Here is a 17,162-nt window from a genome sequence, read left to right on the forward strand (position 1 = left end):
CCCTTGCCCAGTCTTTTCCCCATCTCTGCCCTGTGCCCTGATGCAAGGGGCAGAGCCAGCCACCTTTACTGACCCCCACCCCACAGCAGCTGAAGCCAGCACATGGCTAGTGCCCTGGGCAACTGGACCTGTAGAATCAGTGGGTTCGGATGATACCAAAGACCTGTTCTTGAAGCTCAGCCCTGGGCGGGAGCCAGATACTGACTAGTGAGCGGAGGAAGGGCCCCTGGGGGGTGATAGGATGCCCCAGCCCCACCCCAGTACCTTGTCCCTTGATCAGAAGCACAGCGCTGACAGTGACCACCGCAGCAAAGGAGACGATGGGCAGGAACGTGAGCGAAGTCCAGGAGAGCCTGTCTATCCAGTGTGTCCTCTGGCTGGGGTCAAGCCCTGGAGGGCCCAGGCCTGGCTGTTCTCTGGGCCCTGGCTGGGACCCAAATCTGTCCCCTTGCCTATGTCCAAGGTTGGGTACTGCCTGCAGGCCTCCCCCTCCCCCACTTCCCCAGACCAGGGAGCCGGTTCTAGGCTGGACATGTAGGCAAGGACCTTTCCTCAAGTGGCCTCCCCTTCACGGCCAGGTACCTCGGAGCCGGTGCCAGACCCACACCAGGTTCGCAGTCAGCCCCGTGGAATGCCCAGATCCAGGCCACGATGTGCGTCAGCTCCCAGAGCCAGGGCTGCCCCTGGAGGAAGCGCTCTGCCCTCCCTGACACACGGTGCCGTGAGGGCCCGTTGCTGCCACCGCTGCTCCTGCTCAGGGCTGACAGGCGGAAGCCAGCAGGAGCCCCTGGGGGTGTGCATGGAGCACAGGAAGGCCAGGTGGGACTTCATGGGACCCGAGGCTTCACCACTTCAGGGCAGGCTCAGGAGCCTTGACAGGCCTGGCTGGAGCCAGGGCCCATGGGCTTGGCTCCCTATTCCTCCCTGAAGGGGGCTGAGCCAGGAAGGCTGGGGCTTGGGGCGTGGTGCAGGTCAGCCTCCTGGCGCAGTCTCCAGGGGTGCTCACCTACCTCTGTATGTGAGGAAGAGGATGACAAAAAGAAGGATGCCCAGTGTCCAGAGCCCCCCGCAGGCCCCGAGGGCAATGGCCACGTGCACCTCTGCAGGCTGGCTCAGAGGTGCCCCTGAGGGACAGCTATGAGGGGGCACTGGCCCAGGGCACACCTCCTCCAGGCCCCTCGTGATCTCCGAGAGGACAACATCTTCGCCCCCACGGTGACTTCCTGGGGGACCCACAGTACCTGAGTCCATAGCCCACGCCGCCGGGAGCAGGAGAGGGGAGAGGCTGGCTTTGGAGGTCCGGGCACTGGAGGAGCGTAGCAGGTGCATTCCAGCGGGGTGCAGAGGCTGTGCTCGAGGCAGCCAGGCGCCGGCGGGGCGCACCGTGCCGTGTCCTCAGACCTGTATCCCGAGCAGTGGGGCGGCCCCCCCCCCCCCCCCCCGGGGACTGTGACCTGCAGGAAGGGGCGGGGCCCATGACACGACTGTGACAGTCTGCAGCCTGCGAGCTGGGGACTCTGTGGTCTCCTGAGTTACAAGGAGGCCGGCCGTGGAGGGAGCAGGAGGGTCTGACCACCCCGCTTGACCCTGGGAGCTCCCACCTGCCCTCGCTCCCTGCCACTGTGGGACCCACTGTGGGTCTTCTGGACAAGGCCTCCCCAAGCTACCATGATTGCCCCAGGTATCAGCTAAAAATGAAACACACAGTGCACTTTTTAACTAATGTGTAATAAATATCCCCTGTTGATAACGTGCTCAAAACGAAGCTGAGGGATGTAATCGCACACAACAAAATTTATTGTTGGCTAACGGTTGATGAGAAAATGAAATCCTCTTGGCCAACTTTATATCTGCAAAGTATTTGGACAGGGCACAGTTGGACGGCATAGACATATGGCCCTGAGAGAAAACACCTAACAGCAGCTTTGAAAGTACCAACTAACAGATGAGTCAAACGCCCATCGAAAAATTGACTTGATGATTAAATGTAATGAAGTTCACTCTGCAGAGTTCTTTTTTGCCAAAGTTCACTGATGCTGGTATAATTTTGCTTATCTGATCCATTCTCAGTGGCAGAATGGCAGGATCAAGACCCCCTCTAACTTGGGGGGAGGAGGCAAGGAAAAGAGGGGTGGCCTGCTGGCTGTCACACATCTTGGGCGCTCTAGGAGCCCACGGTCCCCAGCAGGTGCATTGGGCCACTCCACAGTCTCCTGGGAAGGGGCTCTTGCTGCCCGAGGTCACCAAGGATCCTGCTGCCCCCTCCTGGCTTCGGGCTCCCCATCAGTGGGCCCAGGTCTCATTTCCTGCAGCCTGGCCAACTAGCCACCACTCCTCCCTCCGTCTCCATCCATGGGCCTTCTCTCCTCTGTGTCCCGGGGGCCCTATAGCTTTTCAGTCCATATTTATATTTTTTCTTGAGTATATTTGAGGAATGAATGCTCCACATGTTCTGTAGATCGGCCATTTCAGCTAAGTTATCAAATTGACGGATGTGAGGTTGTTCATAATACACTCTTGTCATCTTTTTAATGTTTGAAGAATCTATAGGAATGCACTGTCTTTCATTCCTGACACTGGTAATTTCTTCATTTTATCGTCTATTTCGATTTTATCCCATTTATTCAAAGAATCAAAGCTTTTTTTTTTTAAAAAAAAAAAAAGGATTTTCCTCATTTGAGAGAGAGACAGAGAGCGCAGGAGCCAGAGGAGGGGTAGAGGGAGAGGGAGAAGCAAACTCCTTACTGAGCGGGCAGCTCGATGTGGAGCTCGATTCCAGGACCCTAAGGTCATGACCTGAGCTGAAGTCGACGCTTAACCAACTGAGCCACCCAGGCACCCCAAGAATCAATTTTTACTTGTATTGAATTTTTTCCTCCAGTTTATACACTTTCCATTTCAATGATTCTTACTCTTGTCTTCATTCTTGTATGTACTTTGGGTTTAATTTTGTCTTCTTTTTCTAGCATTTAAGGTTGGAAACTGAAATCTTTTGTCTTTTCTAATATAAGCATTTGCAACTATAAATTTCCCTCTAACCGCTGCATTAGCTGCACTCTGCACGTTTTCACATCATGTTTTCATGACCTTCCAGCTCAAAATTGTTTCTAATTTCCCTCGCAATTTCTTTTTTGACTCACTGGTTTATTTATATGTGTTGTTTAATCTCCAAATTTTTTTGGGGGGGGTGAATTTTCCAAATATCTTTCTGATATTTAATTCTAATTCAATTCTGTGGGATCTGAGAATGTGTTTTTTATATTTCAATCCTTTAAAAATCTGTTGATCTTTGTTTTATGGTACCTAGAATATGATTTACTTTAATATTCTTCAAATTCTTCAAATTTCCACATTTGAAAAGAGTGTGTATTCTACTGGTGGTGGGGGATTGTTCCATAAATGTTAATTAGGTCAAACTGGACAACAGTGCTGCTCAGGTCACACAGCAGCATCTTTATTTTTCCACTTGCTTGCTCTACTCATTATTGAAAAAGGAGTGTCTCCAACTGATTTGATGGTTTCTTCTTTCAGTTCTGTCAGGTTTTACCTTATGTATTTTGAGGATTTGCTATTAGGTGCATGCACTCCCAGGATTAGAATATCTGCTTGATGACTTGATATTTGTATCATAATGAAATGTCCCTCTTTCTCCCTGGTAATAGTCTGTGTCCTAAAGTCTACTTTGTTGGGTATTAACATAGCCACTAAAGCTTTCTTTTGAAAACTATTTGCATGTTAGATCTTTTCCTATCCGTCTTAGTCTATTCTGGCTCCTATAACAAAATACCACAGACTGGGTGGCTTATAAACAACAGAAACTTATTTCTCATGTTCTGGAGGCTGAAAAGCCTGGCTGGCTCAGTGAGTGGAGCATGCAACTTTTGATCTCAAGGTCATGGGTTTGAGTTCCATGTGGGGGGAAGGGGAGAGTTTACTCTAAAAAGAAAGTTCAAGATCAAGGGGCAGGAATATTTGCAATCTAGTGAAGGCCCTCTTTGTGGCTCATAGCCAGCTCCTCTCTGTGTTCTCATATGGTGGAAGGGGTTACGGATTTCTCTGGTGCCTCTTTTATAATATCATTCATTCTAGCATGGGGATCTATTCTTATGACCTGAGCACCTCCTAAAGCCCCACTCCCTGATATTATGGTGATTCTAATTTTAATTTTTTTTTAGGAACCACCATACTGTTTTCCATATTGACTACACCAGTTTACAATCCCGGCAACAGTGTCCAACAGTTCCAATTTTCCCACATTCTCACCAATACTTTTTATTTTCCTGTTTTCAGTTTTTTGGTTTGGTTTGGGTTTTAGTTTTTTTGGTTTGGTTTTGGTTTTGGGTCTTGGGTTTGTTTGTTCGTTTGTTTTCATCCTCATGGGCATGAGGTGGTATCTTATTATGGTCATGATGGGATTTAAGATAGATTTTTGATCATATCATTGAGTTACCAGGTTACCTATGACCTAGGGCAGTCATATCTTTTAGTGAAATTTAGTGAATGAGATAAATGTCTTTTATATTCAGCCATTATATCCCATTTCCAGAGTTCTTTATTTCCTTTTTTTTATGTCAACCCAGATTTTCATTCAGAATCACTTTTCTTCATTGCAGAAAACTTTCATTAATATTTTTTTTTGCAGTGCAGGTCTGCAGGTGTTACATATTCTCAGCTTTTGTTTCTCTGAACAAGTATTGTCTTCATTTTTTAAAAAAGATTTTATTTATTTATTCATGAGAGACACAGAGAGAGAGGCAGGGACACAGGCAGAGGGAGAAGCAGGCTCCATGCAGGGAGCCCGATGTGGGACTCGATCCCGGGACTCCAGGATCATGCCCTGGGCCAAAGGCAGGCACTCAACCACTGAGCCACCCAGGTGTCCCTTGTCTTCATTTTTGAATGATACTCTGAGTATATAACTCTAGATTAGCAATGTTTTTGTTTTGATTTGTATATTTTTGTTTTTAGTGCATTAATAATGTCCTTGCTTTGTCCTCTGGCTTGAAGTTATTTTCTGACAAGAACTCTGTGGTTATAGTTATTTTTGTTCGTCTGTTTGTAATTTTTTTGATAATTTTGTTATTTTTATCACTTTTTCAGCAATTTAGTTATCATGTGCTTATTATAGCTTGCTTTGTGTTTTTCCCCCTGAGGTTTCACTTAAATTCCTGGATTTGTGAGTGTATTACTTTTCCTTCAAATTTGCAAAAACGTCAGCCATTACTCTCTCAAATATACTCTCTTCATTGCTCTCTTTTGTTGATACTCTCCCACAGGTTCTTGAGTTTTGTTTTTTCCTGTTTCTTTTGTTTGTTTGTTTTTTGTTTTTTCCTGTTTCAATGTGTGTAGTTCCTATTGGTATGTCATCATGTTCACTGCCATCTCTTCTGCCACTAAGTCTATTCAATGAGTTTGCACTTCAGACATTTTATTTTTCAGCTCTAGAAATTCCACAGGGTTCTTTTTTATAACTTCTCATCTCATCATATTCATGTTTTTCTTTAAAGTCATGAGCAGGGCAGCCCTGGTGGCTCAGCAATTTAGCACTGCTTTTGGCCCAGGGCATGATCCTGGAGTCCCGGGATCGAGTCCCATGTCAGGCTCCCTGCATGGAGCCTGCTTCTCCCTCTGCCTGTGTCTCTGCCTCTCTCTCTCTCTCTCTCTCTGTCTGTCTCTCATGAATAAATAAATAAAATCTTAAAAAAAAATAAAGCCATGAACATACTTAGAACAGCTGTTTCTTAAAGTCATTGCCAATTACATCATCTCTGTCATTTATGGGTCTACTTTTTTTTTAAGATTTTATTTTATTTATTCATGAGAGACACAGAGAGAGAAAGAGAGAGAGGCAGAGACACAGGCAGAGGGAGAAGCAAGCCCCATGCAGGGAGCCCGCTGTGAGACTCAATCCCAGGACCCCGGGATCACGTGGTAAGCCAAAAGCAGGCGCTTAACCGCTCAGCCACCCAGGTATCCCTATGGGTCTAGTTCTATCAACTGACTTGTCTCCTGGATATGGTCATGTGTTCCTGCTTCCTCACAAGCCCTGTAACTTTTTTTACAAGGTGAATTTGAGGTGAAATTCACATAGAATTTTTTTTTAATTTTTTTTTTAAATTTATGATAGTCACACACAGAGAGAGAGAGAGAGAGAAGCAGAGACATAGGCAGAGGGAGAAGCAGGCTCCATGCACCTGGAGCCCGATGTGGGACTCGATCCCGGGTCTCCAGGATCGTGCCCTGGGCCAAAGGCAGGCGCTAAACTGCTGCGCCACCCAGGGATCCTGAAATTCACATAGAATTAACTACATTAGAGGATACATCTCAGCGGCATTTGGTCCATTCACAGTGTTATGTAACCACTTCCTCTATCTAGTTACAAAACATTTGCATCACCCTAAAGGGAACCCTGTTCCCATTAAGCAGTCCTGACCCATCCCCTTCCTTCAACCCCTGGAACTGGAAGCCATCAATCTGTGTTCTGTCTCTATGGACCTACCTACTCTGAGGATTTCATATAAGTGGAATCACATACGTATCTTTTGTATCTGACCTCTTTCACCTGGCACAGTGTTTCTTTAAAAAAAAAAAAGATTTTGGGATCCCTGGGTGGCGCAGCGGTTTGGCGCCTGCCTTTGGCCCAGGGCACGATCCTGGAGCTCCGGGATCGAATCCCACGTCAGACTCCCGGTGCATGGAGCCTGCTTCTCCCTCTGCTTGCGTCTCTGCCTCTCTCTCTCTCTCACTGTGTGCCTATCATGAATAAATGAAAATAAAAAATAAAAAAGAAGTCTTTCCTTTAAAAAAAAAAAGATTTTATTTATTTATTCATGAGAGACACAGAGAGAGAGAGAGAGGCAGAGACACAGGCAGAGGGAGAAGCAGGCCCCATGCAGGGAGCCCAGTGTGGGACTCAATCCCGGGACTCCGGGATCTCGCCCTGGACTGAAGGCAGTGCTAAACTGCTGAGCCACCCGGGCTGCCTGGGCACAGTGTTTCTGAAGCTCACCACATTGTCACGTGTAGCAGGCACTTTAGTCCTTTCTATGGCTGAATTATATTCCACTGTATGGAGAGACCACAGTTTGTTTTTCCATTCATCAATTGGTGGACATTGGGTTGTTTCCGCTTTTTGGCTTTTGTGAATGCTGTGAACACTTGTGTGCAAGTATCTGTTTGAATGCCTGTTTTCTATTCTTTTGGGTATATTCCGGGAGTGGAATTGATGGGTTGTATGCTAATTCTATGTCTAACTGTTGGAGGAACTGCCAAACTGTTTTCTGCAGCAGCTGCATCATTCTGCATGCCCTTGAGCAATCAAGAGAGTTCCAATTTCTCTCCATCCTTGTGAAGACTTATTGTTATTGTTATTGTTATTATTACAGCTATCCGAGTGAATGTGGAGTAGTATCTGTAGAAGCTGCTTTTAGGCCACAGGTTTCATTAGAAACCTGAGTAAGGTGACAGGCCCCACTGCAACCACGCAGCTGAATGCAAACAGGCTCATTAGGTGACCAACCTCAAGTTAGTCATAGGCCCAAGCTGACCAGTGAGCCACTGACAACCAGGCATAGGCACCAAAAAGGAAAATTCTAATGTTGCCATATGTCCTCACTCCCCTCCAATAAATACAGCCCCCCCCCCCAAGCCTGTCACTGCCCTCCCCCTGCCCCCTGGCAGTCTCTCCTTTGCCGTCCTGCCCGCTGCTGCTTTGCAGCGTATTCAACAAACTTCTATCTCCCTTGTTCTGTCTTTGGTGAATTCTTTCCCTGCCCACACCGCCAGCCTCCACCTGATTGAGTCACCGCACAGTATCTCATGTATTTTTTATTGCATTTCCCTGATGATTAATGACGTTGTGCATCTCTTCATGTGCTGTTGACCATCTGTATACCTTCTTTGCAGCTATATCTATTCAAATTCTTTGCCCATATTTTTAATTGGGTAAATCTAGTAACTTTTTTTTTTTTTTTTAAGCAGGTTCCACAACCCTGAGATCAAGAATTGGGCTGAAATCAAGAATTGCAAGCTTAACCTACTGAGTCACTCAGGTGCCCTAAACTAGTAACTTTTTATTACATTCTGGATGCTGAAGATTTTGAATTTTGTGTTATGGAGTGCTGTTTGTGGTGTTTCCCTTTAAAGAGTGGTGAAGATTTTTGGCCAACAGTTAAGCTATATTTGTAGCATCTTGTTCCTTTTAAGGCTTGTTCTCCACACTCACGACGGGTGTGGAGTAGGCTTTGGTCTAGAGCCGGCTTAGTCACTTTATTGAGAAGTGACATGTCTGGAGTCTCTCCTGAATCTCTGGTGTCCAGTTTGGCTGCTTGGCACACTAAGACCTTCCTACCGAAGTGAAATTTGGAAAATCTTCAGCAACACCATCCCCCACCCCCTGCCACCAAGTTGTTCTTTCCATGGACTTCATGCCAGCAGGCTGGGTCCGAGGACCAGCCAGGGGGCTCCTTGGCTTCCTGCAGACTAGAAATCAAACATGAGCCAGCAGGAAGGGAGAGCGGAGATTACTGAAGATACAGAGAGAGCAGATATAGACAGAGTGTCTGGGAGACTCAGAAAGGAAGGAAGCATGAGTCTAGTCTTTGGGGAATGGGGTTTTTATTGAGGATGGTGGCCTGGTCTGGTGTACTCGCCCCCTCAGGCATCTGGGAACTGGTCAGGACAAAGATGAGAACCCAGCTGTCATCCGTCGGATCCAGCAGGCCTTGGCATGGAGGGGTCCAGCGCTGGTGGTCTCCAATATGCATTTGATGGCTGGTCTGGTCATCCTCCCCTGTTCCTTCCTTAGATGCTTCTGGTCCCCAGTGTCCAGTGCTGTTCCAGGGGAATCACTAACTCCTTGCCCCTTACAAGGAACACGTACGCTACTTGTATTCTGAGGCATGTGTAGAATGTCTGTGAAGTACCGGTTCTCATAAGAATCGAAGCAGGAAAAGAAGCAAAAAGGAGATTTTTGTGGAGTCCTTGAGTTTCCATGTCTCAGATGGTGGAAATTTTCTCCCACTCTTCCCTGACACAGGGCTGGCACTACTTGTCCAATTCACAGACACTTGTTTCATATATTTTGTCCTGTTTTGCATCTGTTTACTGTCCAGCACTGGACACTGGGGACCAGAAGAGCACGCTCTCCTGCCTCATTTCTTTCCCTTGTTCATTCTCCACGTCCTCCAACTTTATATTGAGATACAACCACAAGGCATGATTTCAACAACTTAGACGTATACACCCTTGAAAGCATCACCGCAATGTAACATTTCTGTTACCTCCCAACGTTCCCTGGACAGTCCCTCTCTCCCTGTGCTCCACCCCGGGGGCCATCACTGAACCAGAGGAAGCACTGTCTACAGTTCTGTATGAATGGATTCATCCGGTGATTTGAGGAGGGGTCTGACTTAGCCAGCATCATGATCTTGCAGCCCATGTTGTGTGTGTCAGTAGTTTCTTTCCCTTTCCTGCTGAGCAACGTGCCATTGTACCCTAGGCCACGTTTTGTTTATCCATTCCTCTGTTTCAAATGTTGGAAGCAGGGACACCTGGGTGGCTCAGTGGTGAGCATCTGCCTTCCGCTCAGCGCCTGACCCCGGGGTCTTGGGATCGAGTCCTGCATTGGGCTCCCTGCATGGAGCCGGCTTCTCCCTCTGCCTGTGTCTCTGCCTCTCTCTGTCTCTCATGAATAAATCCATAAAAATCTTACCAAAAAAAAAAAAAAAAGTTGGAAATATTTGGGTGGTTTCCAGTTCGGGGCTACTAGAGACAAAGCTGCTAGGAGCGTTCATGTATGATTCTTTGTGCGGACCTGTGTTCCCATTTCTCTTGGGGAACTCTCCAGGTGAAGAATGCCTGGCTCGTGGTACATCTATGGTCAACAAACTGCGCAACTGTCCTTCAAAAGAATGTACTTTACACTCTCACCAACCGTGTGTGCAAACTCCCGCCTCCTCCGGCCTGCCCTGGGCTGCTGGCGGGACGTCCCCGCCCTGGGAGCCCAGCCTCCAGCCCCCGGGGCGCCTCAGCATCCCCTAGCCCCGGCATCCGCGCGGAGGACGGCGGAGCCCCCGCCCAGACCGCGGGGCCTTAGGAGGCCGGTTCCGAGCGCCGCGCTACCCGCCGCCGCCACCTCGGCCGAGCGGGGGAGGGGCGGTAAGGGGCGGGGGAAAGGGCGCCCCGCGGAGGTGAGCGCGTCACCCACAATCTGGCTCCGGAGGCCTGGGACCCGGGCGCCCAGGGGCGGGGTAGGAGTAGGCGGGGCGCCGCCGGGGGCGGGGCCAGGCTAGAGTGGGCGGGGCTCTGCTGGGGGCGGGGCCAGGCTCGAGTGGGCGGGGCGCCACTGGGGCGAGGTGGAGGGGAGACACTCGGGGGCGGGGCGAGGGGGTGGGGCTCGAGGTGCACCCTCCGCCCCACCACGGCACCGCGCAAGCGCAACGGAGGGGGGCAGTCTCCAAGGCAACCGGGTTCAACAGCTCCAGCGCTGCGGGCGTCTGGAGGCCCCAGCGCCCAGCCCGGAATGTGCGCCGCGGAGGTGGACGACCACGTAGCCCAGCGATACCTGCTCAAGCGGCGGCTGGGGAAGGGGGTGAGCCCGGCCACCTGCAGGGCGGGGGCAGGTCCAGTGCGAGGTCTGTTCGTTCCGACACTGCCGGGGGTCCACGGACTGGACGGTGGCCTTGGCCAAGCCACCGAGCCCCTCGGGCCTCCGTTTACTGGAACAGCGTCCTAACAACGCCTACTCCGAGGGAGCCTCGCCTGGCTCTGGGCCCACAGCGGTCTCAGGCCGGAGGGACCCTGGACAGATCCCCTCCCCAGTTTTCACCCAGGGTCCCATACTCCCAGCTGGCTCTCCTGGTGCCTATAGGACACTCTTAAGGAGGTCGGACCCGCCCAGTCCAGTCGCTGAGGGTGATGGGTAGATCCTAAGCCTGGCCCAGGAAGAGCCTGGGCAGGTAAACCGGCATGCAGTGACAGCCAGAACCCTGTGTGAGAGCATGTGGGATTGTGTCTAAGGGTGTATGCGAAGGTGTGTGACTGTGTGGGTGTGTAGTGCGGGAGGGAGAAAGAACGTTCCAAACAGCACAGACAGCAAGTGCAAAGGCCCTGAGGCAAGGACCTGCTGGCCGTGGGGAAACAGCAGAGTTGGTGTGATCTGGATAGGAGTGACTCGGGGGAGGGCTCTGATCACCTGCGGTTTTGGGAAACTGCAAGGGCTTTTACTGGGCAGCACACAGGGGTGGTAGCAGCCTTTGATGCCACTTTACAAGACTCACCCTGCCTCCTCCGTAGAGGCTCAGACCAGGTGAAGATGGTAGCAAGTGGTTGGATTCTGACAAATTCTGGAGCCAACAGGATCTGCTGACAGGCTGGATGGGGGATGTGAGAGGGGAGAGGTACCCAGAACAGGCTTTATCTCCCACCCAGAATCTCCCATCTGTGACCTTGCTTCCCACCATCCTCCTCCACCGGGGAAGACACCGGGGTTGTCTTCAGCTGCAGGGACCTCCCCCAGAGCCACAGGCCCTCACCACACCCTCATTCCCTCCCAGGAGCCAGAGCAGGCAGAAGGCGCAGTCTGGTGGGCAGGGGAAGGCCGGGCCGGAGGCTGGCCCTGGCCCAACAAGCTGATCACCCTCCTCACAGGCCTACGGCATTGTGTGGAAGGCAGTGGATAGGAGGACTGGAGAGGTCGTGGCCATCAAGAAAATCTTCGATGCCTTTAGAGACAAGACAGATGCCCAGGTAAGTGAGTGGAGAAGAGGTGTGGGAGGGACAGGGGCAGGGGTGTGGGGGTGAATCCCTGCTGCCATGGTGCCTGGAAGCTCCAGGGTTATTTTGAAGCCCGTTCACAGCAGGTTCTGCTCAGAGCACCACCTGCCCTCTGACCCTAAGGTCTGGTATGGGTGATGAACATGAGTCCCTATGGATCCTTTCAAGAAGTGCACTTCCTTCTTTGTCCGTACCCACACTCATGTTCCTATCTCATTCCAGAGAACGTTCCGGGAAATCACGCTGCTCCAGGTGAGTGGCCAGGGCCATCTGACCGTTTTCCCAGGTGTGGTTTCTCTAAACAAGGGGGGAAGCCCAGACCCTCGCCCAGCAAAGCACACAGCCCCTGGCTCTCTCCTTAGGAACTTGGGGACCATCCCAACATCATCCGCCTCCTGGACGTGATCCGGGCGGAGAATGACAGGGACATTTACCTGGTGTTTGAGTCTATGGGTGAGTGAGACCTTGCTTGGTCTGGTCCAGGACCCTCCAGTGGCTGGTCTCTCTTTGTATGTCCCTCTGCCGCTCGGGTCACCAGTGTCCAGCTCTCAGCCAGGGCAGTTTCTCAGTGCACAAGGACAAGCAGCTGGCTGAATCTGCACCTGGGCCTGCCAGTGACCACCTTGAGCCCACCTGCACAGGCTCCTGCTTTCTCCCCTTTTGCGGCTCTGTATTTCCCTTTTTCTACCCATTTTATAAAACATGGCAACATGAAATAAAGCATTAAAAATAATCCCACAGACTGTTATTGTTGTACCAACTAAGGCAGTGAGCAGGCCCCGAGAAGCTTGCTGGAACCATGGGGAAGTGGCTGTGCCCAGGACGGGGCCAGGGACAGGACTTCGAGGGTGGCCAAGCCAGTGGGACTTGGGGACTGCAGCCATGGGAGGGCTGACCCCCCTACCAGGGTCCAAAGTGGGACAGACCTGTCCACTCTCCCCAGGCCCCCTAGACTGACCTGCCCACTCCCGTAGACACTGACCTGAACGCCGTCATCTGTAAGGGCAGGCTGCTGAGGGACGTCCACAAGCGCTACATCTTCTACCAGCTTCTGCGGGCCACCAAGTACATCCACTCAGGACGCGTCATCCACCGGGACCAGAAGGTGCCATCCATGCTCCATTAGTAGGGCCTGTCCTCCCACTGTGTGTACACACCCCTGACAGCCTCGGCGCCTCCTCTCCTGCAGCCGTCCAACATCCTCCTGGACTCCAGCTGCGTGGTGAAGCTCTGCGACTTTGGGCTTGCGCGCCCCCTCAGCAGCCTCCCTGAGGAGCCTGCGGGCCAGGCCCTGACAGATTACGTGGCCACGCGCTGGTACCGGGCTCCAGAGGTGCTGCTGTCCTCGAGCTGGTAACAGCATCACCCTCCCCCAACCCTGCCCTCACCTCCTCCCCCAGCACCCCCATATCCTCTTGTCCAGCCAAGGCCCCCCGGTGTCCTCACTGGCTCCCTCCCTGCACCCCAGACCCTGCCCCCTTGAATGTCTCTCCTCCTCCCCCCACTTCTGCCTCCTGGGTCCCTCCCCCACCCCCAGCCCACACCTCCACCCCTTCCTTCCCCAGGTACACCCCTGGGGTGGACATGTGGAGTCTGGGCTGCATCCTGGGGGAGATGCTTCGGGGGAGGCCCCTGTTCCCTGGCACATCCACACTCCACCAGCTGGAGCTGATCCTGGAAACCATCCCTCCACCATCCAAGGAGGGTGAGGATGTGTGCAGGACTCTGGTCGGCATGGGGAGCCCGAGGTTCAGAGCACACAACTGTAGGGGGACAGCACCTGACAGGCCAGGACTGGTAGGGAGGAGGCAGGGGAAGAGGAGGAGGGGAAGGGTCCAGAGCCTCAGGAGGATGGAAAGGACAGGCCCTGCCCATGGTAGGCCCAGCTACAAGCCTTGAGGGTCCAGCTGGGTCAGGACAAGAGCTGAGGGATGGCAGGGGCAGGTCTAGCACCTTTGCTGGGAAGTTGGGGAGTTGGGGGTAGGGATGGAGGAGGATAGCAGTGGGGGTAGGTAGGCTCAGAGTCCTTCCTAGTCCCCGTGGGAGGGAGCAGGGCCAAAGAGAGGGGAAGGACCAGGTGAGAGGAACCCTGTGGTCCCCTCCCCCACCCCTGCTTTCCTAGTTGGAGGGCAAGGGGCTCTTCCATGGAGGAGGAGGTGGAGTGTAGGTGTGGGAGTGTAGAAGCATGCAAGGGCAGGCACATTGCAGGTGCGCACATGCACGCGTAGGGCAGGAGGACAGATATTCGGAGTTAGAGCAGACAGCGGAAGCCCTGCAGGGAGACGGGCGCCTCACGGGGCAGGAAACCACTGGCCCCACAGCTCCCCAGCTGCCGCATGCATGGGACCAGGCCCTCCCGCTCACACTCCACCTCCTATCCTCCCACCTGCAGACCTCCTGGCTCTTGGCTCAAGCTACAGCGCCTCTATCCTGCCCTGCCTGGGGGCTCGGTGAGTGGGGCTGCTTAGGGGCCTGGCTCTGGCCAGTCTGCCAGCCCAGACCTGGGCCCCTGTCTTCTGATGGTGTCTCAACCTCAGCGAGTGGGTTGCGGGCGGTATGAGGAGTCCCCAGCGTCGCCAGCAGGCTCGAGGGGCAGGGAGGCCCACAGGCACTGTGCAGGGGTCTCCCCACCGTCCCAGGCTGCCTGGGGGTGTTGAGCGGGGAGGACAGTTAAGTGGTGCCGCGGGGGTTGGAAGCGCGCAGCTGCCACAGCTGTAAATGTGGGGAGGGGCCCCGACGTGGAGAGGGGACAGTACGCGGGCGCCCGCAGGCCACGGCACACGCTGGACACTCTCCTGCCGCCGGACACGCCCCCGGAGGCCTTGGATCTCCTCGGGAGACTCCTGGTGTTTGCCCCCAACAGGCGGCTTAGCGCAGCCCAGGCCCTGCAGCACCCCTACGTGCAGAGGTAGGGGCGGGAGAGGGCGGGGTCCCGAGGGCCAGCTCCTCCCCCGCGGGGGCCAGGTGTTGGGGGGCGGATCTGAGCTGGTGCGAGAGGCCCCGCCTGACCGCCGCCGCCGGCTGCTCCCCGAAGGTTCCACTGCCCGGCCCGTGAGTGGACACTGGACTCGGCCGTGCGGCTCCCAGTGCTCGAGGGAGTTCAGCTCTCCGTCCCCGAGTATCGCAGGCGCGTCTATCAGGTGCTCTGGCCCCGACCACCCTGGGGGCGACCCCAGAACCATCTACACCGCGCCCGCCGTGCACCTCTGAGCACCGCCTTCCTTCCCGCAGATGATCCTGGAGCGCAGGGGTGATGGCCGCGTCCCCGGAGAGAAGGGCCTGGGGGGCACCCCCCGGGAGACAGAGCCCAGTGGGCCCCGGGCGCACCTGCTCAAACCCAGGGCCATCCATCAGCTGTCTCCGGGCTCGCCTGCACAGAAGCCGGGACGCAGACCTCAGAGCAGCCCGGGTCGCCAGGGCGCCCACGGTGTGTGATCCCTCACGGCCCCTGTCCCTGCTGGGTGGAGCCACCAACGACCGCAGCGCCCGGCTAACCGCGGGGGTTGACCTTCCGGCTCCACAGACGAAGCCTGCGGAGCCAAGAACCTTCCCCGGCAGAGCTCGGCCCCCCTGCTGCAGCCTCCGCCGCCAGGAGGTCCCGGGAGAGGGGACAGGCCCCCTGGGGCGGCGGGGGCGGCGGCGGCCCCCTCGGCGCCCTCGTGGGTAAGTCGGCCGGGAGGGTGTCCCCGGTGCTGCCCGCGGGCTGGCGGCCCCCCCGTGACGCGCCCCTTCCCAGGTGGAGCCCAGCGGGAAGGGGGCGGCGCCCTCCCTGGCCTCGCAGACCGCCGCCCAGGTGACCGTCCAGGCCCTGATCCGGAGCGACTGGCACCCGCGCCGCGGGGAGAGGGCGGCCGGCGCGCGGCGGGTGAGCGCGGCCAGATCCCGGCCCTCCGCTCCTAGGCGTCCTTCCCTCCCTCCCGGCCCCGCCCCCTCCCCTCCCGGCCCCGCCCCTGACGCCCCGCCCCCCCACTGTGCGCAGGTCCCACGCGCGCTCCCCGCGGATGCCCCGCGCGAGCCCCGGCCGGGCCGGAGGATGTTCAGCGCCTCGGCCTCGCAGGGCGCTCAGGGCGCGGCCAGGGCGGCGCTCGGGGGCTACTCTCAAGCCTACGGGACCGTCTGCCGCTCGGCGCTGGGCCGCCTGCCCCTGCTCCCCGGGCCCCGCGCCTAGGCCGCCCTTCCAGCTCCCACCCGGCTCTTCTGCGCAACCCCGGATTTGCCCCTAGGTCCCGGTGCTCCTCGCCCCCTTTTGCCTGGCCGCATTCTTGGGATTCCTGGAGCTTGTCCGGGCCTCCTGGGGGGGAGTTGAGCTTCCCACCCATCCCCAGTCGCTCCCTCCAATAAAGTCTGATCCATCCCCAGCTTGCCTGCCTAGCTTCTCTTCTCAGTGAGGGACTTGCTCTGAGGCCACACCACTCCTTTCCTGGAGCCCACCCCCTTCCGAGGACCCCCGTCCAGTGCAGAGCCCATGAGAAGCTCTGGGGGCACCTTCTGCTGCCGCTGTGTGGCTCCTGCCTGCCTAATGCCCTGTGCTTTCCCTCTGAGCCCTCGGCACCAGAGACTGGCCTGGGGTCCCCCTTGGGGCCAGCTTCCTGTCCTCTCTGCACAAATGCTGGAGGTTGGCCTGGTGCCAGAGCACCATCAGAGGGACAGGGCTGTCCCCAGGGTGCACCTGTTGCCTCGGTGCATGCCATCACATGACAGCATTTGCAACCCTGGCCCAGAGTAAGGGTGGAAGAGATGACAGGGCCGGCCCTTGGGCACAGCCCCTGAGTGTGGTCATTGTGCTCTTTGCGGAGCTCCACTGTCACCAAATGACTGGCAGCTGGTTTGTCCAGGGGGTGGGCCCAGGGGGTGGGAGCCAGAGATGCAAGGGGCCTAGTGCACACAGAACTGTCTCCTGGCTCCAGGACTGCTTCCACCTCACCTAACGAGGGGCAGGGGCTGGAACACAGGCGGAGTCACCGTCTAAACGGTGTGGCCTGTGCTGGGGTGGGGGCTGGGCAGCTTAGGAGCCCGAGCTCCGCTCACCTGTGAAAGCTGCTGCTCCCTGCTGCTGCAGGAGGCACAGGTGGGAAGGGCAGGGACAGCTGGCCAGAGGGTGCGCCTGGACCACGTGGCTACAAGCACAACAGGACTCGGGGGAGGCCAAGAAAGGAGGCCAGGCCGTATGGCTCAGGCTTGGCTTGGAGACAACGGGGCTGCCAGGGGCCAGGTGATGGACAGGGCATCAGATGAGTGTGAAGGAATGTCCCAACCCAGCAAAGCAGAGGGAGGCCCCCCTCCCAGAAGCCAGCCTTGGGAATTGGGGCCAGGAGGGGCGGAGGGGCACCCTGTGCAGGGGAGGAGCCAGGAAAGGTGGGAGCTGTCTGCTGGGCTTGGTGAGCGGC

At 55.0% G+C, this 17,162-nt stretch overlaps 1 protein-coding gene across 5 annotated transcripts; it reads left to right on the forward strand.

Moving 5' to 3' along the window:
- Positions 1 to 10,430: 10,430 nt before the first annotated feature.
- MAPK15 (mitogen-activated protein kinase 15) lies at positions 10,431 to 16,133 on the forward strand. Of its 5 annotated transcripts, XM_038555768.1 has the most exons (14): positions 10,431 to 10,591; positions 11,650 to 11,748; positions 11,998 to 12,027; positions 12,138 to 12,228; positions 12,750 to 12,880; positions 12,965 to 13,128; positions 13,341 to 13,480; positions 14,168 to 14,225; positions 14,546 to 14,683; positions 14,810 to 14,915; positions 15,007 to 15,202; positions 15,299 to 15,438; positions 15,512 to 15,640; positions 15,755 to 16,133. In XM_038555768.1, the coding sequence occupies exons 1-14, from the start codon at positions 10,523 to 10,525 to the stop codon at positions 15,941 to 15,943; spliced, it is 1,680 nt and encodes a 559-aa protein (XP_038411696.1). In that variant the 5' UTR covers positions 10,431 to 10,522; the 3' UTR covers positions 15,944 to 16,133. The 5 variants fall into 5 exon arrangements, with proteins under 5 accessions (XP_038411696.1, XP_038411692.1, XP_038411693.1 ...); XM_038555764.1 differs by lacking the exon at positions 15,512 to 15,640 and having other exon boundaries at positions 14,504 to 14,683; XM_038555765.1 differs by lacking the exon at positions 15,512 to 15,640.
- Positions 16,134 to 17,162: the final 1,029 nt, after the last annotated feature.

Source organism: Canis lupus, chromosome 13, assembly GCF_011100685.1.
Source record: "Canis lupus familiaris isolate Mischka breed German Shepherd chromosome 13, alternate assembly UU_Cfam_GSD_1.0, whole genome shotgun sequence".
In the NCBI taxonomy this organism is placed as follows: Eukaryota; Metazoa; Chordata; class Mammalia; order Carnivora; family Canidae; genus Canis; species Canis lupus.

What these genes read in the sequence shown, in the direction of transcription:
- MAPK15 (XM_038555768.1), top strand. Translation starts at nt 10,523, where the DNA reads ATGTGCGCCGCGGAGGTGGACGACCACGTAGCCCAGCGATACCTGCTC. An exon ending in CCCTCCACCATCCAAGGAGG is followed by an intron (nt 13,481 to 14,167) that starts GTGAGGATGTGT and finishes TCCCACCTGCAG; the next exon opens with ACCTCCTGGCTCTTGGCTCA. An exon ending in GGGCGGCCGGCGCGCGGCGG is followed by an intron (nt 15,641 to 15,754) that starts GTGAGCGCGGCC and finishes CACTGTGCGCAG; the next exon opens with GTCCCACGCGCGCTCCCCGC.